Source organism: Patagioenas fasciata, chromosome 4, assembly GCF_037038585.1.
Source record: "Patagioenas fasciata isolate bPatFas1 chromosome 4, bPatFas1.hap1, whole genome shotgun sequence".
Taxonomy (NCBI): Eukaryota; Metazoa; Chordata; class Aves; order Columbiformes; family Columbidae; genus Patagioenas; species Patagioenas fasciata.
Genome location: NC_092523.1, coordinates 27,642,992 through 27,669,278, shown reverse-complemented (window position 1 = coordinate 27,669,278; position 26,287 = coordinate 27,642,992). Strand labels below are relative to the sequence as shown.

The following is a 26,287-nucleotide window of genomic DNA, read 5'->3' as shown; positions in this document are numbered from 1 at the left end:
ATATAAACATATAGGCACATAGGTAGATACAGAACTACTAACAGACTATCAGGAAACAGCTGTATCAGTAGAACTGTACATTAGATGGACATAGCTTCTCTGCTTTTATATTTTATTATATCCTCTGCCATTTCTCTTTTACTGTTTTCTTCCTCTTTTCCCCTGTGTTTGGCACATTTCCCAGCAGTATGACCCAAACATCAGATCAGTGTCCTAAGCCAACTGATCTCTGAATAGTCTGGGGAAAAAATGGGAGTCCTGTGCCATCCACAGCAGAGGTAGGTGGCTAATGCAGAAAGGCAGGCATTTGAGGACAGTGACTTTAGCTATGGTCCTGTGTAGTGGGTGTACCAGCGTAGTCCTAACATGCCTTTGTTTGAATTGGATATCAGGACAAATTTCTTCACAAAAAGGGTTGTCAGGCATTGGAACAGCTGCCCAGGGAAGTGGTTGAGTCACCATCCCTGGAGGTGTTTAAAAGACACATAGGTGATGTTCTTAGGGATATGGTTTAGTGCTAGAGTTGACGGTTGGACTCGATGATCTAGAGGGTCTCTTCCAACCAAAATGATTCTATGATTCTATTTTGCTAGAAAAGAGGCCCAGAGACTGAGGCCAAATACAGTTCTCCTGACTGTCTGCATTACTTAAGAGCTAGCTTGCTGGCTGGCTCTGTTTTGGACTACTCGCTTTCTAAGGTTATGTCAGTGTCCTTACTCAGGTGGATAATTGACTGTCTGGATTTTGTTTAGCAACATAGACATAGGCTGTGTGATATAGAGAAAAATCTCCGGGTAGAATTGCTCTGCATATCCCACAGAAGTAATTTAATCCCAGCCCTTTTAAGTAACAATCACCTTTCATATTCCCTCTGACAAGTCCAGTACTTAGTTCAGTGTGCAGGACTAGGGTCAAGACTCCCTTCCTCAAGACTTGAGACTGATATGAGTAGATCCTGACCCTGCAGGCACAAGATCTCATCTGTCCATTGACTTGGGCTCATTCTTAGTCCATCCATTATTTGGTGAGAACCCAAGTCACAGCCAAGCCCAATTTATGCATGCAGAGAATGTTGCTCAGCAGTTAGTTGATACTCCTTATCTTGGTATTCAAATTACATGTACTATCAGGTCTGTGAATCTGCCTGAAGTTTGGGATCACATCATAGAATGTGTTTCCATGCTTATTTATCTTCAGTCAAAGCAGCCACTGAAAGAAAAGGGAATTTTATCTGAGTCATTCCTGCATAAACCCTTGGGTCACATTCTGGCACCTCTGTGTTCTAGATACCTCCGTGCTGGTCCAGCAATTCTACTGCAATTGAGCTAGTAATGAGGACATGACCCCAGGAAAATAAAAAAACATCTAGGTCCTCATGGGTCTTTGGAAGTGCAGTTCTCTGAGATAAAAGCCCCACTAAATAGTGAAAGTTCTAAAAGTTTTGAAACAATATTAAAGGTAGTGTATTGTCTATGTTCCTTTTGTAAACCTCCTGGACAGGATTGCATGAAGAAGCTAACTTCAGTTTAATTGATACATAGGAGAAGGCAGTGTTCCTCTGATGTTACTTTAATTACAACAGAAGGAAAAATAGCAATAGCAGAAAGTACTTGAGTAGTAATTTCAGCAGGTACATCAGCAGTAATAAGAAATCTCATTCTTGCTTATCATTGTCAACAGGGGGGAAATTGTCCCTTCAGCCCTTTGCGGTGAATCACTAGATTATCAAAAATCAGTCCCTAAATGCTATTTCAATAGAATGAATTTGGGAAATGAGCAATTTTCTGATGTATTCTCTATCTGTTCATTTAAGAATGGCTCTTTCTAGTGGATAATATGGAAAATTCACTTCCTATGTCCTCCTAGTGCCACCATAGACACATTATTTGTGGGGAGCAATATCTCCCTGATGTACACAGTGCAGTGATGTTCAACCACCACATGTCACCATGAAGACTGTAACGCTAGCCATAATAACTTCTGTGCAATAGTGAATGGGAAACAACAAACTTGAGATGAATCTAGAGATCAGAATTGCTTATTAATTGTCCACGTTAAAAGGATGTTCATTTAGAATGGATAGTAATTGTAGCTGATTGATAGGTATATGATAGGACAGTACTTCTTTAAAAGTCATTTATTTATCCATTTTCTTTCAGGCCAAAGCACACATCCCTGATGAAAAGGAGCTCAGACTGGTCACCAGAGCTGAGTGTTAAAGAATGAGGGCACAGTCCAGATTGATACAGGCTTTAACAGCAACTAAGCATGATAAAGATACAGGTTCAAAATATCTTAGGTGGCTCTTCAGATTCACTTAGGAGCTGAAATTAAAATTTCAAAGGATTGAAGTAGTTTTCTTTTTCAAGTTCTACAAAAACAATGAATATTCTCAGGTGAGGAAAATAAAAGCTTTGCTATTCTTAAGAGTATCCTCACAAAACACACAGTTTGGAAACCACTTCAGCCATGCACTTGCATTTCTGCATAGCATTCCCTATGCCAAAGCTGTCTAAAATACAGGATGTTTCAAAAAGATGGTCCCAACGTGTTACAGTTACACAAAAAATTACAAACAGTTTAATGAGTTATCAAGTTTTATTAACCTTTTTAAAAATGCTCTGTGTTCCATCCACCTGCTGTACGGACTGTGAGAGTTTCATTCATGGGCTGTTTGTCGTTGAAGCGATACAGTGATTTCAAATTGGGCCCATCTTTTTGAAACACCCTGCATATTTGAAGAAACAACGTTATCAGTTAGAGAGCCTCTCTTTTTTTAAAAAACTCTTTTAACAACTATGGTGTCTCGTAGGATCTCCAAGCACTGGTATCCACTGAAATGAAATGTTTTATCAGAAGTTTCTTTCTTGTTGAGACAAAGCAGTTTCAACGAAAAAAAAAAGTGTGCACCAATAATTCAACATTCCTATGTTCCCATCTCTTCTCTGGTGCTGAAGCTAAAACCATATTTTACAGAAAAGGTAGTGGCTTTTGAGTAGGACAGGGACAGTGAGGAAGCTATTGATGTATTTCACAGAGCAGCTGATATTGATGAAAAAGGCAAACTTCTGCTCACTCAAATGAATTCACCTTCCTCCCCTTTCCTAGTACACAAACATTTAATTCACTAAGCTGTAACTATTGTGAAAGTGTCAATCAAATGTTAAAGTGAGATTATTGGAAATGTCCTTTTAAATCTTATGAATAACAGTGGGCAAAATAATCCAGGCTATGCTTTTATAACATAGCAGAGTGTTAAGATTGGTTTACATGTAACTTAGATTTCTCTAACCTGTATAACTTGTGTGATCTCTGTACAAAAAGCAGCAATTTATTTGTTCAGTGGTGCCTGTGGGATGGAAGTAAATATTACATACAAGGGCTGAACTGTGCAGTCTGTTTCATAAGAGTTCAGTGGCAAAGGTACCCATCAGATGGGAGAGCTGTAATTTCTCTTGAAATCAAAGAGAGAAAAGATTCCTGTTGGGCCACGATGACTGAATTTACTTTTCAGTCCACTTAAAAAAAAAAATACTAAATTGATCTTTAAATTTTGAGAAAGGTTCTAAATGAAAACAATTTACTAACATAACTGTTTTCAAATAAAATGTGACATATTTTTATCCTTAAATTGATGAAATTTAAGAGTTGTTTGTACCATCACTGTCTGTTTAAGCCTTTATTTGGATTGGAATACCTATTAAAAAGTTCCTATTCTTTTTTTCCCTGCCTTAAAAATTCTGTATGACAAATGTACCATAAAAAACTTAGAGGTAAACAGCAGAACTATATATGCAAAGTCAGAGCAAGAGGAACACAATAATTGCTTAGTTTGTCTCTTCCCACACTTATCTCAAAGACCAATTATTTAATGCACTAGTTCAACCTTATTAGGCATATTAAAACTTTACATAAAATCATATGCACAGCATCTTAACATATTAAAATAACAGGGAATAAAATCTGTTTGAAATGGCTTGGGAGACATTTGCTTTATATTTTAAAATGAGTTTTTATGAAACTCCTACATAAGAATGAGAAGTCAGGTTAACAGCTCTTTTAAGTACTCTAGTGAACTAGTTTTGAAAACTAATGCTTACTTTGCATAGCACAGCTTGTATTTTCATGCGACAATTTCCTGTGTCATGTTACATAAGCCATTGGATTTTGTACTGTTCTCCAGAAAATGTTTTGTGTGACTTGGGTATTAGACACCTTTGGCAGTAGGAAGAGAACATCATTTCCCAGCAGCATAAGAAATCCAACACAAATGTCTTTATTTTATAGTGTATATTAATTTGAGGTAATACATTGATTAAAAATATTTGCAAAAATGGGGAATGGAGTCTGTCACCTATAGGCAGAAGCTTGGAGGTTAAGCTCAAGTAGGCATTTACAGATTTTGATGTTTCTATTTTGCTAGCTACTTACACACGTTGTGCTCTGCCAAAAACGGAATAGATGCTGGGCTTTTTTATGCAATTGGAGCAACTGTCCTTGAAAATGCACATAAAACACCCACCACTCTTCATCCAAATTAGAGAACTCTGAAGCACATGGGGAAAAAAAAAAAAAAGAGTAACCTAACTTTTATCCTTTTTTTTTTTTTTTAGCAATTTCTTCAGGAATGTGGATGGATGTGTGTGTGTGTGCGTGTGTGTTTGTTTGTTTGTTTGTCTGTTTTTCTCCAGAACACATGGGTTCTGGAAATAACCTGTATGAAGTTTCTGCAGGCTGATTTCCGATCCTGTCTTGATCACAATGCTCAGGAACCTTCTAACAATCTCCTTCTCTGTTTGATCACTCCTTTTATTTCTACAACATGGCTATAACAGCATAGTGTCCCATAGTTGAGATGGGATATGTTCTGTTTCCATGTGGTAATAGACAAGCTTCCCTAGTGTCACACATAGGACAGTGGCTGGGGTGCCACCATGGGAGACCTGGGGCAGAATGTCTTTGGTAGATAAATATCTGCCTAGAGTGTAAGCACCAAGTGCCTTGGTATTTTCTACAAATAGATCCCAGCTTGATTTTTAAAGTAGTTGTATGCTCAGGAGAAGATATAAGTGTGTAACTACCAGGTGGCTGTTCTGGACCTTGTTGGGGCTCTCTCTCTTTCTGCATGTCCTATGTATCAAAGGATCTAATGTGGGGTCTGAATTCTGCTTCGGTCCTAGTTTGGATAGAACCTCAACTATCTGTTTCAGTGCACCTGGAACCGACTGACTGTGCACACACCAACAGGAATAATGAAGGACAGGCTGGACCACGAGAGGTCAATTTTCCTCCTGGGTGTCATATCTGAGGTGACAACTGCACATGCAGAGGGGAGTTTGGTCTCCAGAATATTACTCACAATGCCCTAAAGAATATGCATTGAGTTGATTTCTTGAGCTTGCCCATATGTTTTCCCATTCCTGTTAGGAATGAGAAGACTCTGGCTGACTGAAAGAAGAATTTCTAATAGCTATAGCCCTTTAAAATGAATCACCATTGGCAAAGCTTTGATGATGAAATACACAATTCTGTTCAATATGCGTAAGCCAATTCTCACCAGTTGCAACTATATCCTCGTGCCTCCAGGCAGACCTGTAAAATCAAATGGTACAATTAGAGCTACAGGATCCATTCACTGATTGGTTGCAGTCAAGATAAGTCTTGGACACTGTGGTGTTTTTTAATTTGTAATGTCTATGTATTCCTCCTCTAAGGGTCTGAGAAATGTAACCATGAAAAGTATTTTGTTAGTAGGCTTAAATTCACTATATGTCTCCACTGGGAGGTTTTTAGAGGTCTGCAAATTGAAAAAGGTTAAAACCAAACTGCACTAGGTCATTGTATAAAAGGACTGTCAGAAGTATGGTAAAAGTATGTATTTCAAAGGTGGTTTTTTTTGTTATTTATAAATCTGGGCTCTTAATTGGAAACATAAAAGTGTGCAGGTTAGAAAAATGATCATTGTGTTTTCATAGATATCAAAAGAACTAGTGGCCTAGTCTGCACTGGTTAAATGAAACAGAGACTGTCAAGGGAGGGCCAAAGGTTTGCATGGTTGGTAAGGGAGGTAGAGGAAGGGAGAGGAAGGCTGGCTGCTGGCTGACTACTGGTGTCAGCCTACTTAGGCATAACTTCAGTACTGCTGAGATTTAGCTGTATTGTAATTGCTGTATAATTAATTCATTTAAGCATTGGAGCAGTGCCTTTGTCATTTTATATCTAAACAAATCTCTTCATCCATTAGGGGAAAATGCAGTGTTTTGGAGTGTGTGTGCATTTTTTGAAAGCTTGGGCACTTAATGCCCAGGCGGACATATTTCCTGCTGCAATTTGGTATCAAAAGCAAAACTCTCTAACTGGCAGTAGCACTGTTCTGGAGGTGCCTTTTCTGCATAACCAAGGTAGCTTCTGCTGGGCAGAGCATGACTCAGCCTTCAGCAGTCCCCCTCCTGGCCGAGTGTGTGAACAGCTATTCCTTGAGCTCCAGGAGATGCTTCCTTTATTTTTTCCTGGTACTTGATTGCTTCGTGCTCCAGAAAGGCATATATTCTAGCGACAAGATTTATGAATGCCCTTTTACATTTATCACTACATTTTATCCTTTAAAATAAGGGCGTTGTGTTTTATAAAATCAGAGCACAACATTTTGCACAAACTTTTCCATATTTCTGGTACTTACTTCTGAATAAGGAACTGAAAGTGAGTTGATAATGGTTGCAAACTGCTCTGTAACTACATCCCATATGAATAACAGCCCAAAGTAGTTGAAAACTGTTTTGTCTCTATTTAGTTTGATCTAGTTATATAATTTTAACTAACGAAGGCTGAATAGAAGGCTCTAGATCTAATCTTGGGGAATACATCCCCTTGGAGGAAAGGAAGAAAGGGAGGATTCCTGACCATTGAGAATGGATTTGTTAGATGATCACATTGTAGGAAATCTGTAAATGGTAAATCCACCTTTAATATAGCAAAACAACACTGTCCAGCACAGCTAGTAAAGAAGCTTTTTCAATGGAGTAAATACTTCTGTCCCTCTTCCACCTCCGTAAAACTGATTTTTGCTAAAAAGCATTTGTGTTCTACATTTTCTTGTTCCAATTACGTACAATTCTATGTCCAGGTATCTCTGAATCTTCAGTTTCTACTTTTAGCCTTAGATATCAAAGTTCCTAATTGAATCTGTGAGATAATTTTCTTTCCTTATTATCATCTTCCATTAACCTTTCTTATTTCTCTGAGGTTTATTATCTATTCTTTGCTTGCCAGTGGCTAGAATATATTTGCCATTTTCTCTTGAAACATCTGGGTATGGTAAGAGGGGTAGGGATTCTAACCACATTAATTCTTAAATTACTTTGATAAACTTTTTCATTCATTTTTGAACTTTCTTGATCCCTTTTGGGATGGAGATGAACAGTGCGTGTCTGCTTAATCAAAATCAGGCATAATCAATGACTTTTTAAAAAATATATTTTTAATATTTTTTTATATATTTTTTATATTTTTATATTTTTAAAAATATTTTTTATATGACTTTTATATACACAGACATATATATATATATAATAGTCATGGCTTACTCTGATGGGGAAAGAATGAATTTGAAGGAGTAGCATTTAAAACAAATTACAGTGGCACTGTAGGTCCAGTAATTCTTACTGTATGGTAAAATTATAGTAAGATGCTATATTATTTAAAATATTGCTTTAAAAATACTTTGTCACTTTCATAAAAATACTCTCCCATTCAGCGAATAATCTCCACATCTGATGTTCACCCATGCATACACTTCCATGATATCTGAGAAACGTCACTTATTTTTGATTTATCTAAGCACTTGTTTTACTGTTTTGAGGCATTCAGAATGTATATTTTTAGAAAATATACAACTGTGATGAATCCATATTCAGCATTAATGGAAAAATCCTAAGCTTATTAAATAATGGAATGAGCTGTACTCTCTTCTCTGTGTCTTTTGGATGAAGGTAGTCTCAACCAGCTAACAAATCTTAAGAAAAAACACTCTAGATCTAAAAACTCTGGAGTAGATATGGTAAACATTTAGCATAACAAAAATGCTTACCCCAAATATTTTAATATAATATCTTTTTCTTAGTCATAACTAGCTGACAGAGTGAGGTTGCTTGGAAAATGGCATGTTTCATGTGTATGTATGAGATGGAATTAATAGAAATTATTTGTTCTACTAAAACACAATTGTCTGCCAAAACAGCTCTGTCCAAGAACTGGACAGAGGTGGTATTTAAATACCTGTGCAAAAGAAATTATCATTGTTGGTAGACTGGCATTCATCAAAAGTGTATGTATCTTATGATAAAATGCGCCCTTCAGTTTTGTTCTGTGTTTATTATAATGTTATAGCTGTAATTGATTAGCATTTATTTTTCTTTTAACACTAAGCAATAGTAATGAAACACGTAAGATATACAGAGGGAAAACACTTTACTCTGTTGCTACCTAATGCTTTCCCAGTCAACGCTCTTTCAGTAGACCATATCATTGAAAACGATGAAAGAGGAGTTTCCAGTCAATACTTTCAAAGTTTAAATGAAGAATGAGAAATGTCCTAAAATAGCAAACACCCAGGAAATTGAAATCTCTGTTCAAACTGCTGCTTCACTCCCTTTTTCTTATCAATCGCTGTGTTTGTTCTCCTCACAATTTCTTGTTGCAGCTCTTCCACTTTGCTAGAAATCCTCTGATTTCTTGGCTGCATCTACTCAGGACTTGTGGATACTCACTCCTTTTGTCCTTCAACAGCAATATCTCTTTCGCTTTGGTGTTTTCTAGAGTCATTTTATCACAGCTTTGTTTCTCTCTTTGCCCCTTTTTCTTCAGCCTTCATTATAACAGACAAAACAAGACAAGTCTCGACTTTCTTCTGCAATACAAGTAGCCCCACCATTTCAGTGACCGTTTCGGATATGTGTTCTAAGTTTTAATTCCTACTTTCCAAACACCAATTTAAAAACTGATTCTTATTATTCCTGACAGAGCATATTACACAGAGTTACTAAAACTTTATGTCTCTTGCAAAACACTTCCTGGTGTGTCCTAGGATCACATTTACTTTGCAGTGTCACTTCACATCAGTGATTAAGAACCATCTTTCTTCTCTGCTTCTGATTAATGAACACTGAATTTAGCAAAGGAGCTACTTACAGATACGGGACATGCTGTACACTGAAGACTGTGCCGCAGTGAAGCATCCACCAGGCAAACCACCTAAGGGGAACTTGGCAAGCCTTGACCCCTGTACATGTACATGGAGGGGTTTAAAAGATTCTATGCTTTTTCAGTAATCTCACTGTGTCTATGACCATATTCATAGTACAGTAGTAGTAGTGGTCACTATCTCTTGAGTAGACTTTGAGCATCTTAAGTAATCTTGCCCTTCTATGAATACAATGAGAGCTCTTCCTCTTTCCTATTACTTTGTACACACAGATTTATTCTTATTCGTCTTGCCTTTGATGTTTCTTGCCTTCTGAAAATAGCATAGTCATTCACGAGGTCTTAACTACTCAAGGCCATAAATGCTGCATTTTAAACTGTTACCCTTGAAGTCTTTGAACTACCTCCAATTCAACATTAATTTTCCTGGCTTACTTGCCTTGAGTTAATTAGTTCTCTGTACTGTCTGCCCACATCTTTGATTTGTTTTAGAGGTTTCCTTACTTGCACAGAAAAAAAAATTATTCTTTCTGCATGTGAGTGAAGTGAAATAATGGTCTTCAGTATTCTACAAGATTATTAATTCAGGAAGTTGAAAATCATACTGTCATTCTCTATGGGGAAACCTATTATTATATCACCATTAAGTACTGATTAAATATACATTGTCCTTGCATAAATATATTATGCTAATAGTCCTTCCATGATCTTATAATACCTCAGGATTATTCCCAAACCAATAGATATAAAAATTCCAATCTTTTTGAATTTATAATGCAATAATTTTCCTCTACATAGTCCATCAGATAACATGTGTAGGAGAGAGATTGTGGAGCACAGGGCAAACTTTGGATTCACAGTATCTTTCAGAAAAACTGACGTTTGTAGGAGGACTCATCTTGATGCAGCCAGTATAGAGTAATCTGCAGACAAACCTGAATTAATGGCACTATACCCATGGCAAGCTGAAGTTACTTCCCATCATGTGTTCACCCTGCCATCTCAGAAGTGCCAGTTTTATTGAGCAACTTCTGTAACTCATACTGCCAAATTCTACACTGTTAACAGAATCTGACCTACTTCAAAACGACCTCACATTGCTCTGTACCTCCCAAATAACTGCAGTATAGGAATTCTCTCACTCAAGCATAACTTCATTCAAATATGGCACAGGTATTTTAGTGGAATAATGTGGTACTCCCTGCCATTCTTCTTTGAAAGATGTCCAGAGCACTCACCTTCAAATCAGTCTCTGAAGTGATAAAGGTCTCGGAAAGAATTATGTGCCCTCTGGAAGTCAAGAGCATTGTTTTCAATGTGACTGGAATTTTCACACTACAGCGTCATTTGCCGGATGACTGGAATGCAGTGATACATAAGAATCTGAGAAGCAGTAACAAGGTGAAATTGGATACATGTAATTAAGATTAGTAATTAGAAAAGAGAAAAAAGTGTTGAGCATTTATGAGAGAGCTGAAGTACAAAACAGATAAAAAACATTAAAATGGCAATAAATAAATAAATAATGTGTGGGAATAGTATCCAAGATCAACTTACATTTACTCTTTCATTTTCAGCCAAATAAAAGCATGTTGTGTAATTTGAGAAGAGTTACATGGTTTTACAAGCACGGTTGATGCCTTTTGAGATGTCTTTTCAGCACTGTTGATATATTAGTGAAGTACAAAATTCTTCATTACCAGAAATTTTTTTTTAGTTTCTTTTAAGTAATGGAACATCAGAGACTGATTTTCCATTTAAAACAATGCACACAAAATGAAAAGTATTGAATAACATTTAACTTTGAAATATTTATTTTTCCAACGTATCTATGATGTAACAGAGGAGCAACTTGAAGCCTGTGATTCCTTTCTTAAGGTGGAATAGGATGGCAGAAAATGCAGGAAGCTGAGGGGAAAATCACACTGAAATAGGAAGGCAGTAAGAGAGATGTATTTAAAAAAAAATCTTAATAATTCTTAATTGTCTCTTTGGATAGCTCGATCCATTTGAGTTTTGTTTTGCGCTTTTTTTTTTTTTTTAATACAGGATCAGAATGAATTTGAGGAAACACTATGTTTATGCCTGAATTACCTGCTGTTGTGCAGAAAAAATGAATTTGACATCCCATATTTTCCAAATACACTCCTGAAGGCCTGGATTAAGTGACACAAAACCAAGGAAGCAAGCTGTTTTCTGAAATTCAAATTACTCGGGTGAAAATATGTGAAAACTGCAAGTGTGCCACATTGGGCTGCAGGTACATCACTAACAGAGTTGTATAAACAGTACACAAAGACTACTGTGCATATTTTCTTCAAATTTTTGCATGTTGGCTGTTGGCGTTTTTTGGCAGACTGCTCTCCTAGTTGAATACTTATTACAATGTAGTCTTTAGGGTCAGAGCAACAGGAAGTTCCTTATACAAACAGAGCCCCCTGCTAGTCCTTTAAAAATCTCAAAAACTAAATGAGACTCCTTTCAGTTTACATTTTATTCCTTCAGAAGGAACTGTGATTGGGATTTGTAAGAGCCATCTACAGTTTTCTGTGTAAGCAATCCTCCTGGGCAAATATGTAATTCAAAAAACCCAGAAACAGTTAAGTATACAACAACATGGGGTACCTGTTAAACCATTGCCTGTAATAAATGAGAAGCAAATGGGAGGAGTGAGAATTTTGTACAGAGTGTGGAGTTGGATGCTGGAGTTACATGACCTTGTAAATTAGATCAAAAAAGACTTTTTTCTTCTGTGTCTCTCCAGTCTCTTGCATCCTAGATGACGGCCCCTCTGCTTCTGGTGTTTGTGAGAACAGATTCAGGCTTTTAGGGAGAGGCAGCGTGGGGGAGGATCTTGCCCTGGCTAACGGGCATGTTTGTAACTTCTGGCTGTGCTCATGTCTGCTTTTTGATAGAGCAGTGATTCAGGGTCAACTAAAAGCTTCCTTCAGGAGATGTGGTACTGTATTCCCCAGGAAGTGGGGAAGGAGTTGCTTGAGTCACCCTTGTGCCTGCACAGCATTCCCCCAAAAGGTGACTTGCAAGGCAAGCAGATCAAGCCTCTGAAGCCAGATGGCGCAGTGAGAAAATTGTGTGGAGCGCCACCAGGGAAAAGCGGAGAGCCTGTTATCATGTTCTCAAAATGTGTCACGCAACTCTGTCCACCCACGCCAGCGACCGGCCAGGCTGAGGTGAGGACCTGTCTGGGTTCTTAGTTAGACAGTGCGAACCATCAGCAAGAGCTCAGGGCAGAAAGCTGGGTACCACAGTATCAACTAAAAAGGACATAACAAGTTCCCTGTTTCCAAATAATCTTGGTGATGTTTAATAAACTCTTGCCCTGGGCACCACTTTTTGTGTGGCAGATTTTAATAGCACTGTCCAGAGCTCTTGGGTAACACAGTGCTCACTTTGTAGACAGCAGCATAATATTTCGCTAGCAGCTGCTCTGTTGCTCTCTCCTGTCAAGCATTTGCTACCCAGATGCTCACAAGTACAATAATGTCTTGACACAAACTATCCACCCTGTGCAACTATTTATACATTCTCATTATGTTAGTGAGATGTGCGGGCAGCGCTGTTTTTCCTTAAAAATGCCTTGCACTTACAGACAGTTTTGACTCAGTGTCATGGAAATGAATTTTAAAATGCAGCCTAGTTTTCTCCCCCTTCAGAGCATGGATGGCTACTGCAGACTCATGTGGGAAACAGAAAGCATACTTTGGACTCCCTTAGTGAGTCACCTCCATTTCACTGATGATTCATTGCCTGAAAGGAGAGGAAGGCAGATCAGGCCTGTTTACACCAAGTGTCATCCATTTATATTGCTATTTATTTATTTTAACCCAGGGCATTCTCAAAGCACGTAACTGCTGGAATGTGGTGGGACTGATGCCTGCTGACCTCTGATGCTTTTTCTCAGGCTCTGGGCTGTGCTTGGTACCTGCATGTATGGAAGGGAGTAGAGATGGAGAAGCCTCATTCATGTAAAGATCTCGTGCACTGAAACATGGAAGAGTGGGGGAAGGACTCATACTGAGGGCTCAGGTGCGCAACTGGGATCATTCTGGATTTGTGCATCCTTGGGTACTTGAGCGTCCTCCAGCAGGACCAGCTGAGAATCCATCTAACCGGGTCCTGGGGAGCTGGTGAGGTTCTCATCTGCCCAGCCAGGGAGCTTCCTGATCTGTCTCTCTGTCTGCTGGTGCAGCAAGGGGTAATCTAGGAAACAGCAATACACAGAGTGAGTACTGAAATCCAGCAGTTTGTTTATGCAAATGTCTTTATTATGATTTGATTTTCATCCTGCATAACATGTCATCTGCAGTGTGCAGAAAAGCTAAATTCTTGTTTTAAATACTATAATGGCAATTACTTAACCCAGATATGTTTATAAATAGCTCAATGTTTTTTTTCAAAATGTGAGCAAACTGTCCCAGGTTACAGCTACAGCCTTAAGCAATTATGTGGTTTATGTTGTGTGTTTTTTTTTTTTTTTTCCTAACAAACATGGGATACAGCACAACACTCTTCCTTCTAAATCTTACCATCTAGACTCCACAGACAAAGAAGCTACATTTGTGTTGACTCTGTAGGGAGCAATGTGACTTTTTTTGTTGTTCTTGTGGAATGTAGGCAAGACATTTCATGTTGAAACTGTCTTTGGATTATTTGTTGTTAGTGATAGAAGAACAGCTTTGCATGTGTTTTAGTTAACATTAGTCACAGACAGGAGGAAACTCTTTGAAGTCCCAGGAGGCAGAATCACTTTTAAAATGCAGACTTTTTTGCCACCCAAGATAAGGTGGTAATTTTAGATCAGCAACAAAAGCTTTCCTGACTAGTAATAGTTATTGGACAGACTACTAAATAAATCCTGGGTATTCTTTTAAGCAGCACTGAAATTATGGCAAGGTCTTATATTTTTTATCAGGACTTCAGAAAAGCACCCTGAAAAAAAAAAAAATTAAAAATTGAAGTGCCCTCTTAGCGGGAACTTTTAAGAAAACTATAATTTTTTCTGCTCAAAATCTGTCACTGCCAGAACTTCCAATTCCAGCAGTTCTCATGCACTCTGAAGGTCTGTATTTTGCTTTTTTTTTCTTTTTCCCCCCAGAGTGACTTGTGCTTGTTCACAAATGACAGTAACTTTTAAACCAGTTTGCCTAGAAAAACTCATCACTCAGAATTCCCTTTGTTTGTCACGCTGTATTCCATTAAACTTTCTGCTTGTTTTTACCAATCTTTCATGCTACTGACTTTCTAAAAGCAGAATTTAACTAATTAAATTAAATATTTTAGACATAGAAATATCACTGCTTAGTTGTGTCATCTGTCTACAGGCTGCATTATGGTGGGGGAAAAAGACGTGCAGAAGCACATTCCCTCAGAAGTTCTTGAGGCTTAGCCAAGTCCATTGGCCATTGAGCATCATTTAGTATGGCAAGCATTAGTCAGCAAAGAGGGCAGATGAGGCCTTTGCAAAAGCAAAGACAGCTATTGGTGAATGATTCCTGGTATTTCCAGACTGCGAAGTCACCACGTGTCAATTTTGTGGGCAACATAATCCAACAGAAATCTAGTGTCTCTTTGTATTCCTGGAAAAAGGTTGATTGTAAATGGCCCTATGTCTGTAAAATTTTCTCTGAATATCAACCTCTTCGTACCAATTGAAGAGCATTTGTCTCTGAACTTCAAAATAGATTCGAACAAAATGAACCTCAAAGTAGTTCCATGATGTCATGCCGATATTTCTAAATGCTGAATACCTCTATGCTGTTAATAAACAAGCTCTACTTGCCCCAAGCTGGACACCTGGAACATGAACATCACAAATTTGTGTTGTTTCACGTTAAAAACATCTCCAGAGTCCACAGAATGGTTGACTGAACAGCTGGAAGATAAAACAGACTGTATTTGTACAAGTAACACAAATGAAAAGACAGTTATGAAATTATTTAACATATATTTGCATTTTCTACATTCTATCTTGTCTACCCAGAGCAAAGGTCTTGAGAGTGGGAATTTGTAGCTGAAGAAAGCTATTGCTCTTTATAGAAGCAGATGTCCCCTTCCAATCACTCAAACCAGGAGTTATGAGCCAGTTCTATTTACCTGAGCTTTCCTGTCCCAGCTGTGTGTGTTGCATTGCCCTCTGCTACTTGCCTTCCATTTGTCCCATCAAGGAAGATCTGCTCTAAAAAGATGATGCAAGTCTTGCCACTCCTGATAGACAGAAAAGACCCTCCACTCATTCTTTTGGTAGATCTCAGTGTATTTGGAGAAGACTAAAAATCCTCATGTGGTTTTTAAGGTTCAAATTTGGGAGAAATATAAAGAAAGATTCAAAGATAAAGAAAAAAACACTAATTGATATCTAAGATAGGAAAGCTTGTTTTAATCTTGCTGAACTTCCCAGTGCACTTTGGAAAGTGACTTAAAGCTGACTACACAGAGTTGAAATAAAGCTGGCACTGGCCATTTACTTCTGCTTTTCAATCAGGAAGTCTGTATGATAGTTACAGCTCTTGAACGAGCTCATCAGCTCTTCCCAGTCTGGGAGTGTCATAGTTAGACGGAATATCTTGAAGATTAAAATTTGCTCAGGCACTTATGACAGGGGTATCACATAAGGGCATAAGATTTTTCTTGCTTCCTGGTTTATTACACTAGCATCTGCTGTTGAATGGTGCATTTCAAAATAATTTCACCTCTCTGAAGAATCCAGGGTGCAGTCTTGCAGAAAGTCAATGACTAGAGGGGTTTTGGAGACCTGAGTCTTCTCACAGAAATCTTATTTTCTTGATCGAGTCATAACATGGAGCTGCTCCTAAAATGAGCCAGCTCGTCCCTTCTTTTTGCTCAGATTAGCATCCATGTAGCTGCATGATGAACTAATCTAGGGACTTAGTCAAAAACTAATTCCCTCTGTAGCTTTTTATTTGTTATTTTTCATTATTCACTAAGATAAGGTAAGATTAAAGTAACATACATATTTAAAATTACATAGGCATTGTATTGTGGTTATGTATCTCAAACACTTGCATTTATACATGAATGGTTAATATTTATTTTTTATAAATTTAAGAAGATAAATAAAATAGCCTTTCCAATAATGAATACCATATTGATTGAGAGATGTGTTTGATGCCTTTTTAGAGATTGAAACATTTATACAAATTATAGAAAAAAAATACTGCTATATCATATACAAAAATTTCTGAAATATCATTTCAATTTTCATATATATGTATCAGTTTACTGAATCCCTATGATTATTGTTTTTATTCTTACAGCTAAGAGAGTTGCTGGCCTAGATATAAGGGTGAGGATTATTCTCAAGAAGCACAAAGTACATGATGATTACCTCAATCTGCCAAAATTTTTGTCTGGAACAATTATACTGCAGAATATACCCCAGATCAGCATACTGTACTGTTTGGCATTACTTTGTTATGTCCATAGCAGAAATGTTTACTGCCATCTCCCTAATGACTGCAAAATTGAGGTGTTATTTTTGAGTTGTTTATTCTGCCTGAAAGATAGAGTAACTTTGTCATCTAATGATTCTTTTAAGCAAAATCGTAAAGGAACCATTTGATTTAGTATTTTGCAGTACAGAGAATGCCTTGCCTGGGCTTAACCTCTCCTGTGATTCTGTTGCCTCTAAACTGGAAGGTGTGCTTATGAGATGGCACATACTTGCCCTGATGTTCAATCTGTCCTCACAGAGGAAGTCTTTCCAGTCTCACAAAGGTATTGTGAAACACCATTTATCAGCCTGTGCAGAGCTTTGAGATCATTGTCAGGAGGAATAATAGGATTGTAAGGTCCTTTTAAAAGATATTTTAGAATATCAAAATAGGGATTGAATTCTAGCTGTATATTTCAGCAAATACAGCAGAAGATAAATATGGCTTTATTAGTAAAACATTTCATTTATACTGTAAAAATAACAGTTCATAGACATACTGTCTTCCAGTGGAGTATTTCAAGTCCTATTCAAACCAATGGCATGGCTCTCTACCTTCTAGGACACTTTCATCAGAACTCAGGAGAATCTCACAAACCTGGTGATGTGTTGGACATCACATATGACCCAGGTCTAACTGAAATTCAATAACGAATGGCAGTATTCAATACCATTCAACAGATAATGCAGAAGGGAAAATTCCCTGTTGACTGTGCAGCTGAGGGGGCTCAAGTGTGTTGTTTCTAAACAACAAGAGCTAATACATCTAGCCATGACAGCCATGCATGCTTGTGACCTAACAAAAGAATAAAACCCCAGTAATACCACATTTTTATCCTCAAATGCCTTCCAGTTCATCAGCAGCATGGGCTTTAAGGGTGTGAGACTATTGCAACAAACCTCTTGTAGTAATCATGTTGCCTCTGATCTCTCACACGTTGCCTCAGTAATCTGCCTGTGATTTTGGATGCTCCTGTCCAACTTGTCTGAGAATGCGAATGAGGAGTTATGTTCAAGATTCTGATATTTTAAGGTATGTGGCTTATCTGAAGTGTGACTTCAGTGCCTGAAGCTACGGCAAATCTCAAAGAACCTCACAGGTAATTGTGATTAGAGCCTAAATCCCATTTTTCTGGGGGAAGGCTTTGAGCACAAGCTCATTATGAATACATACCTACCCCATGTGGCTTTTGAAGAATGACAATATGCTGTCATTGCAACAAGGAAACACCGTGACTGCTTTCCTTAGCAAATGTGGTTTTTTTATTTTTTGATGCAAGTCACATACAAAGATTGGATCCTAGTTCAGTATTATGGTTACTGAAGTGCCTTTTGGGAAGGAAAGTCATGAATACCTGTGGAAAATAAATTATTCTGCTTCTATAATGTAACGTATTTCACATAAGACTAAATCACAGAAGCTCCTCACTCTTAATGATTTTTTTTTTTTTCCTGTATATTGATATTTGTGCAGTCACCCTATTTTAGGACAAGTAGTTAAAACTTGTTTTCTTTACAGTGAGGACTGATTCTGTCTTTAGTGCCCATTGCCAGTTCTGCAGTTGTTAATTCCTAATATGTGAGGACTTGCAGGCAGATCCAAAGAAGGTTTTAGATCGACTGTTGATGCTTAACTGATCAGATAATGAAGAATTGTAAGCAGAAGAATTTTTCAGATCTGGAAAGGGAAAGACAAGTGCCTTGTACCTTAGGCATGTCCAGGGTTAAATGGCTGCTGAATAAGTGTTCTTTGGTTTTGAGTTTTTGCACTTGTGTCCTTCTTTTTGCTATTTTCCCACAATTTAGGCTGTCATTTTACTGGTTATTTAAAAACAAAGAAATCCAGCTTGCTCCCTCTCTCTTTGCAATCTTACTGCAAGTTATGAAATATGTCAAAGTTGGAAGTAACGGATCATTTTGACAGCCCAAGCACTTTTCTTCCTTTTTTTGACTCTCATGCTGTGCTGTGGAGTCATTAAGCCACTAGAGAAGGAAAACAAGGGAACCTCCAGTTGCAAGCAGCAACCATTAGAAACTGGAAACAGAAGAAAAACAGCAGAAAGGAAAGTAGGAAAAAGAATTTGTCAGTTTTTATAGTTGATTCTATAGTTAACTGATTTTTTTTTCCTCTTCATCATGTGTGTGTATACAACTTCACATGTTCATTTTGGTATTGATATAGGAGCAAGCTTCAGCAAAACAACTTCAGTCAAAACACAATAAGCAGGTAGGCCAGTGATGCCAGTGATGTTAAGAGGATAACTGAGAGCTGTGTTTTCAGGAATTAACAGATGGAAAGAAGGTGGATGGAGACTTTTTCTTTTTTTAAAGCAGCAACATTATTGCTGGTGTTATTTAATTATTTCCAAGTTAATAATGCAAAATGAGGATACACTAAATATAAACTCTTAATTGTCAAGCCTGTCCTGATCTACTTGCACTGGAAAAGCTGAAATCAATGGCAACGAATCCTAGCAGTGGTCCAGTTACTGCCAAAGGACCCGATATAAGAAAGGAGGGCAACGTGCTGTAAAAGACAATACCACAGAAAGTAATGCAATCTGAGCGAAAAAGGAAGGTTTGTTTTCTTGGCTGCCTGCATCTTGAGCTCACTTTAAATGACAGACTTTTCTTCTCTCTGCATTTCAATTAGACTGTGCCAATGGGCAAGTGGGGTAAGGAATATTAATGAGGCAGTCTCAGAGCGAAGGTGGGAACCGAGTCTCGGCGGTTGTTCCCACCGCAGACGGAGAAGGGCGCAGGGCGCTTGTTTGGGTTATGCCCTACCAGGCACCTACTTAACACGGGGTGATTAAAAGGCTGAGAAGGGCCAGGGAAAAGGTGCTTCATCCTTCTGGGGGCGGTTTTCCCTCCGTTTATCGTTCGCGTGTGGGCGAAGTAGCCGCGCCCGCCCGCTCCGCGCAGGCTGTAAGGCCGCGGAAGCCCGCGTGGCAGGAGCCGCCGTTCAGCAGGGTGACTTGCATCTTCCCCGCGCCCGCGCCGGCCCGGGGCCGTGGGCGCCCTGACGGCCCCGCGTGCCCCGCCGCCCCCGCGGAGCCGCCGCCCGCGCGCACCGCCCCCCCGCCCGCCCCGCGCACGGGCACGCGCGCCGCCCGCCGCCCCCCGCGCGGCCAGGCACGCGCGCGCGCCCGCGGCTCAGGAGCCGCTCGGTCCCGGGCGCGCTCGACGCTGCCGCCCCGCGCTCCTCGCGCTCCCCGCCGCCTCCCGCCCCGCTGGCGCCCTCCCGCCCCCCACCCCCGCCCCGGCCGCGCGCCCGCTGCTCGCAGGTAGGGTCCCCGGGGTCCCCGCCCGCCGCGGGCAGCGCGGGCCGGCGGCGGCTCCCCCAGCGGCCACAGCGTGGCCCCCACGGCCGCGGGCAGCACCTGCCCCTGGCGGGGCTCTGCCGCGGTCCGCAACTAGTCGCCCTGCGGGGACCGCTCTCCCCCTCCCGCGCCCCGGCGGGTGTCGCCGGTGTTTTGCCGAGCAGCTGTCAAACGTGTTGGGCGCTCGGCGGCGGCTGGGGGCGGCTCGCCCGCGGTCCCCGCACCAAGCCCCTGCGAATGGCGTGACTTCCCCCCGTCGCCCGCCCCCCCACGCCCCCCCGGCTGCGGTGTGCAGTAGTGAGGCGAGGAATGGTTAAAGCCCATCTCTTTATGCATACATTTTTTATTTTTTGTTCCTTTTCGTCTTGGGGCTTTCAGCTTACGGAAAAGGAAAGCATCTGATGCGTCTGCTCACATGCCACTTTTGATCATACGTTGCCTCTTTGCACAGAGCAGGATCGTTGGGAAAGATGGAGATACAATAAGTTGCTAGTAGTGAAAAGTGCTGCAGAAATCCAGTGGTTTCCTTTCTCCACTGAAGTGACATATTTTTCCTCGGGTTAAGTTGAAAGCACCGCTTGACGGAGACTGTAGCTGAGAGAGGGTTTGTGTTTTTCTTGCACGGTTAGGTTTCGCAAAGAGCAGCGATGAAGAGGAAACTGGCACTCTCCGAGATGCAGTTGGTTCTTCTCGTTTTATCGGTGTGGCTACCAACAAGGTGAGAGGATGTTTAATTTTGTTGTTCAGTACAGACGTGTATTACAATCTGCTAAAAGTAAGCTTGGGTGAGAGGTTATAAAAGTATAGGACATAGTAATGTAATAATAATAATAATAATAATAATAATAATAATAATAATAATAATAATAATAATAATAATCTTTCTTAGCTGTTTGGATGCAGTATTACATAGTTTCCAGAGCAAATGCAGTAGGAGAAGGTAGTCTAGCTTAGTGTCTGGTCCTTAAACAGTTTGTGAATTGATGCTTTATTTTACCATTAAAAATAAAAACAACTAATTCCTTTAAATGCATTATCAGATCTTAAAGATTTATTTGAGTTACTGTATCACTGTGATTCTGTTCCATACAGAATAGTTAAAATGGAGAAATGGATTATTGTGAAGTCAAATAACAAATCACAGTCTCTAAAATATTGCTCGCATATTTTTTAATATGGGCATGCCTTTTTTTTTTTTTTTTTTTTTGGACAACATAACGGAATTCAAAATGATCCTTAAGCTCTAAACCTCTAGGTGGAGACAGCATACAACTTCACAATCACATCATAAAACAATAGCCTTATTTATTAATAAACTTTTATTATGTTGTTGAAAGTTCTCAATTTCTAAAATGACAACATACGAGCAAGTAATTTTAATCATGTTATAGTTTTGTGTTGCCCATAGTCCCTAAACATGCAATTAATTGTAGTTTGTAACTTTGATTTACTTCCTTTGGTTCTGACTGCAGTAGGTGTTGTCCTGATATGGTAAGGGTCATAAGCTAAATCATGCATGTTTCCTCTGACTGAAAAAGTCTGCATTTATTTTTGTCTCTTTCCTAGTGAACAAAATATTTCCTGAAACGGTGTTTCCTATTTCATTTTATGCTTAACTATGGTGCAGTATTAGTTGAGTCACAGTGGGCCAGATCCTGGAAACCCTACTCAAGTGAGTAATCTCACTGACGTCAAAGAGACTATGTGCGTAATTAGGGAGTTTATGCCTGAGTAAAGTTTACAAGATTTGACCCTAATTTGATATAATTGTATGATCCAATTTTTTAGTGGTATCTTGAATTAAAAAAAAATGGTGTATCTCAAAAAGAAGCTTAAAAAATGGCAGAGACAGTACAGAAATACATTTCAAAAATAAAAAAAGGAGACATCCAGTAACTAAAATTAAGAAAAACCTCTTGCATCAGTAAAATAACACATGGCATTTTGATATGTTCTTTATAAGTTATCTGATTTTCATCGATTCTGTGGTTTATGTGATGGAAATCACGGACTGCAATGATTTACATTTAAAGACTTCCTCCATGCTGTTGAATTGGGGACCAACATAAAGCCCTGTCTTTAATTGTATTATAGCTTGCTTTAAAGAAAATGTCACCCAAACTTACTTTTGATTTGGAGCAGGAAGAAAGCATGCTCTTTTTTATGACATAATTAATAATTCAGAATACCTTGGCCAGTAGTTCATTTAGAGATGATTGTTAGGGAATAGACTGCCTTAGCTTATTTGATAAATACTCAAACATCTAATGTTTAAAATGTAGATGTCTGAAAAAGGTATAAATAATAATGCATGTAGCATATGATGCTTTACTTCCTTGATACTAATATTTCAGTATTAAGTAGGTAATACTGATGAGCTCATGCATTTCACATACATAGTACTTAAGATTTTTGGCACAGTAGTGTTTGCATGTGTAAGGCTTTCTGCATGGGAGTGTTTCCCCAGTACACAATCCCCTTGGTCTAGGTGTCCAGGACTGCGAGGACTGTTCACCACCACAGCTGCCTGAGCAGCAGATTCATGTTCAAGCTCCTGGTGTTTTCCACAGATGTATGACCCATAAAGGCTGTAACATCTCTTTCTTTATCGGGAAAGTTTGGAACAATCAGTGATCTATAGTTCATTTATATTTTTTTTCTACCCAACTTTCCTAAGGTTTGTCTGCACCTAGTGGAACATCAGATAGGTTTTTTTATAACAAAATAACATTTTAGAAACATGAGGGCTCTCCACAGCTATCCTGCGGCTTGCTAGTCAGCATCGTTGTTCCCACCCACCAAATACTGACATCAGAGGACTCCCTGAGCATGATCACTGGAGTTTTCCCTCATGTTAGTTCTTCTAGTCATGTACGTTATATGACCATTGGGTGGAAGCATATCCACAGGATTTATCCAGAGATAGAATATACTTAGGTGAAGACAGATAGCACAGAGCTGGAAGGAGACAGTTTTGTGTGTGGGAACCTGGGTTATTAGTCTGGGAGTGACATGTCATCGAGGCCTGGAAAACTCCTTTAGGCTTTTGCACCTGCACAACCAAGTGGAACTTGAAGTAGTGTTCATGGTGATGCGATGTGGACTAGAAGTAGAGGCTACTGGAAGATGACTACCTGGAAATTTTAAATAGTATACAACTGACTCTTAAGTATCTGAACATGTTATATTAAAATTGTGTATTAATATACTCTTAACTACTCCCTTCCTGTTAGAGGGCAATAATTTAAATATTCAAGACCAGCCTGCAAAAACTGCATTTTGAGTGTAAATGAAAACATATCTACCTCTTTCTAAAATGCAAAATGTCCATTTAGATCAGTGCTGGCTGACTCCTTGGAAGACGAAGCTAAGAATAACATCACCATATTTACAAGAATTCTAGACAGACTTCTGGATGGTTATGATAATCGTCTCAGACCTGGATTAGGAGGTAATAAAAACAATTAAAGATTGATTTTAAAAAAATCAGTTTTAATGTTCAGATTTTATGCAGTGATATTCTTCCTTCATTTTTTTTTTTTTCCTAGCAACTGGTACATATCTTGATAAATTATTTATAACTCTATGTTCATTCAGCTGAATCATTTGAAGTTTGAGGAAGATAACATCTATGAATGGAAAGGAGGCACTTTCACACATTTATCTTAAGTAAAAAGAAAAAAAATCTGGTGATTTAACATAGTAAAACAGAATGAGAACAGAAATAACATCTGAAGCTGTTATTCCAGTCAGGGAATTTTGGTTGAGCAAGGAATGCAGGCTTGAATCCCTGCAATGCGATGAGTTTTCAGAAATCTGCACAAGTGATTTGTGTCGTGTGTGTAAAATCCACATTTGAGATTAATTCCTTGTCCCAGTAAATTCAATGGGAATATTGTATCTTTGACTTCCTTGGAATTAGGGTTTCATTGGTAATTAGCATGCTGTTTCTGGGTACCTTGCTTGTATTTGGGCATTACAAAAAAAAAAAAAAAAAAAAGAAATAAAGGAATATTGGAGAACAGAGGTCACTGCACTCTTGTGCCATGACTGTCAGTTATTTTTCAAAATGTCAGTTCACATTTTCATTTTAGAGCTGTATGCCAGCTCACGTAAGTATGTAAGTAAGAAATTAAAGTAATTTTTTGGTGTTGGTAGTATTACTGTGCAGAAGGGTCTCTGTGGTATGAAGAAGGGCAGAATATCTTATTTTTTATGACATTTTATCTGCCATTGTTGTTTATGTACTGATTATACTATTTAACATAAATATTTATGTATTGACTATAACAATGTTTATTATTATTATTATTATTATTATTATTATTATTATTATTATTATTATTATTATTATTATTATTATTAGTTAACAGTTTTGGCAATTGTAATTTTCAACCTGGAGACTGTTGCACCTTGCTAAAACTAATTGTAGTGCAAAATTCCTGAGAGCCATTCCTGTTCTTGTTGATTTCAGTAAGATCAAGCCCAAAGCTGGAGACCTGCTCTGACTTGTATGGAAATTGCTCTAACAACTCTGTTTGATCAAACAGGGAATTAGTTAAAGCTCATGGTTTTTAGCCACGATTTGTCCATCCTGACCTGTGACTCTGCTGCTGTTTTGGTTCTGGGGGATCTTGTCTTGTGTCTGACACAGCACAAAGAGGGAACTGGCGCTGGCTGGCAAGACTTTTCTCATAATACATTAATCTTAACCTGGAATATCTTTTCATTTCCATTTCTGGCCTCTGTACAGTGAAGACTTGTGAAATATTTTATAGTTTAGGACTTTTTATTAAGGTGATCCATAAAATGAGACTTACAGCACTGCAAATGTGAGAATTTGTATAGTGATATTTTGCACAGAGATTTGCTTTCTTTGCAAAATACCTGAATTTAAGACTTTTGACACAGTATGAACATACAACGCCTTGCAAGTGACTTGGAGAAACATTTCATATCATAAAGGTCGTGTTTAATTTGCAGGGTTTTTAAAATTATTTTTTTAATTAGAAAAATAATGAAAAATTCTTGTTTACAAAGATGAACGTGCCATTTAATGAGAGCCATCTGCAGTTCTTTTGCTAGCATTTATTATTTTGAATATTCAAATTTATATTGTTGATATCACAAATATTAAAAACTATTTTTCTAATGGATTGTTATTTTAGATTTTCCATTAATTCAAAATAACTCCCTCTTTTATTTTGCCAAGGCTCTTAGGTAATTAAAATATACTTTGGGAGCATAAAAACTGAAGAATTAACATCTGTTTGATATTGGCATACATGGCAATCAACCCATGCGGAACATGTGTGAAATGAAACTGTGTCATGCATATTAAACCATGATGATTCATGATGCATTAATGTTAATCTGCAAGAATACTTCAACTGTGGGTGGAGAGATTCCTATAGTTTAAAAGAAGGCTTGTAAATTCAGTTGTGATAATCCATATGAAATATGCTAAACAGTACTTTCTTACATAATGCTTAGTAATTACTGAGTTTTGTATTTCAGGAATTTTGTAACATTTTATTCCTGTTTTTCTATTAACACGTATCCTGGAAAGAAAAATGGAAATACTACATTTTTTAAAAAATGTTATGTGGCTAGTGAGTCCTGATATTTTCTAAAAGTGGTTTTGCATAGATGACTGCATTTTGACCATGCCACATGTCATCAATTTAATATACTAAGTCTCAGTCCTGTTCCACTTGCATTTATATGAATCTGAAACAATTCAGTTCAAAGCAGTAGAGCATTTACTTTGACATAGCAGCTTGCATGATTCTGCTAAACTACTATGACTGAGGTCACAATCTGGCCTAATGTGCTACAACAGAAATAGTCCATGGTCTGAGATGGATTCTTTTAAAGTCTTCTGAAAGCAAGACTTGTTCACCAGCCCACTTTTACCTGTTGTAAGACATTTTCAGAGATGTCTTATAGCAAAAATTCAGCTCATTGTCAAGAATTATTTATCTCAAACATGTTTTTAATAATGAAAAGTGTTAGCTTAACGCTGGCATTTCAGCTAAGTAATTGTCTGGGAATTTTTTCTTGAGTTTAGGGGTAGATTCATAATTAATTTTACTGGAAGACTTGGTGTGAGTACTTACAGTATGTAACTTGATGCTTGACTGATACATCAATACACTGCAGAAGTGAGTACTATTTTCTCTAGGCTGTTAAGACAGCTTTAACTTTTGCTCATGATGCAGCTCTGTCATATAAACAGATTTTGACCGTCCTAGCAGCTGGGATCCTTGAATCATGTATGAGCACTGTAGTGATG

General features: G+C 38.4%; 1 protein-coding gene across 2 annotated transcripts in view; it reads left to right on the top strand.

Moving 5' to 3' along the window:
- The window catches only part of GABRA2 (gamma-aminobutyric acid type A receptor subunit alpha2), a 116,836-nt gene that overhangs the window by 34,599 nt on the left and 55,950 nt on the right, over nt 1–26,287 (top strand). The window contains exons 1-3 of one of the 2 annotated variants that reach the window (XM_065836949.2): nt 19,938–19,956; nt 20,622–20,710; nt 23,328–23,443. In XM_065836949.2, coding sequence (XP_065693021.1) covers nt 20,640–20,710; nt 23,328–23,443 — 187 coding nt within the window. In that variant the 5' untranslated portion in view covers nt 19,938–19,956; nt 20,622–20,639. Of the gene's footprint in view, nt 1–19,937; nt 19,957–20,621; nt 20,711–23,327; nt 23,444–26,287 lie in introns of those variants that run through there. The other variant, XM_065836948.2, reaches the window with a different exon arrangement.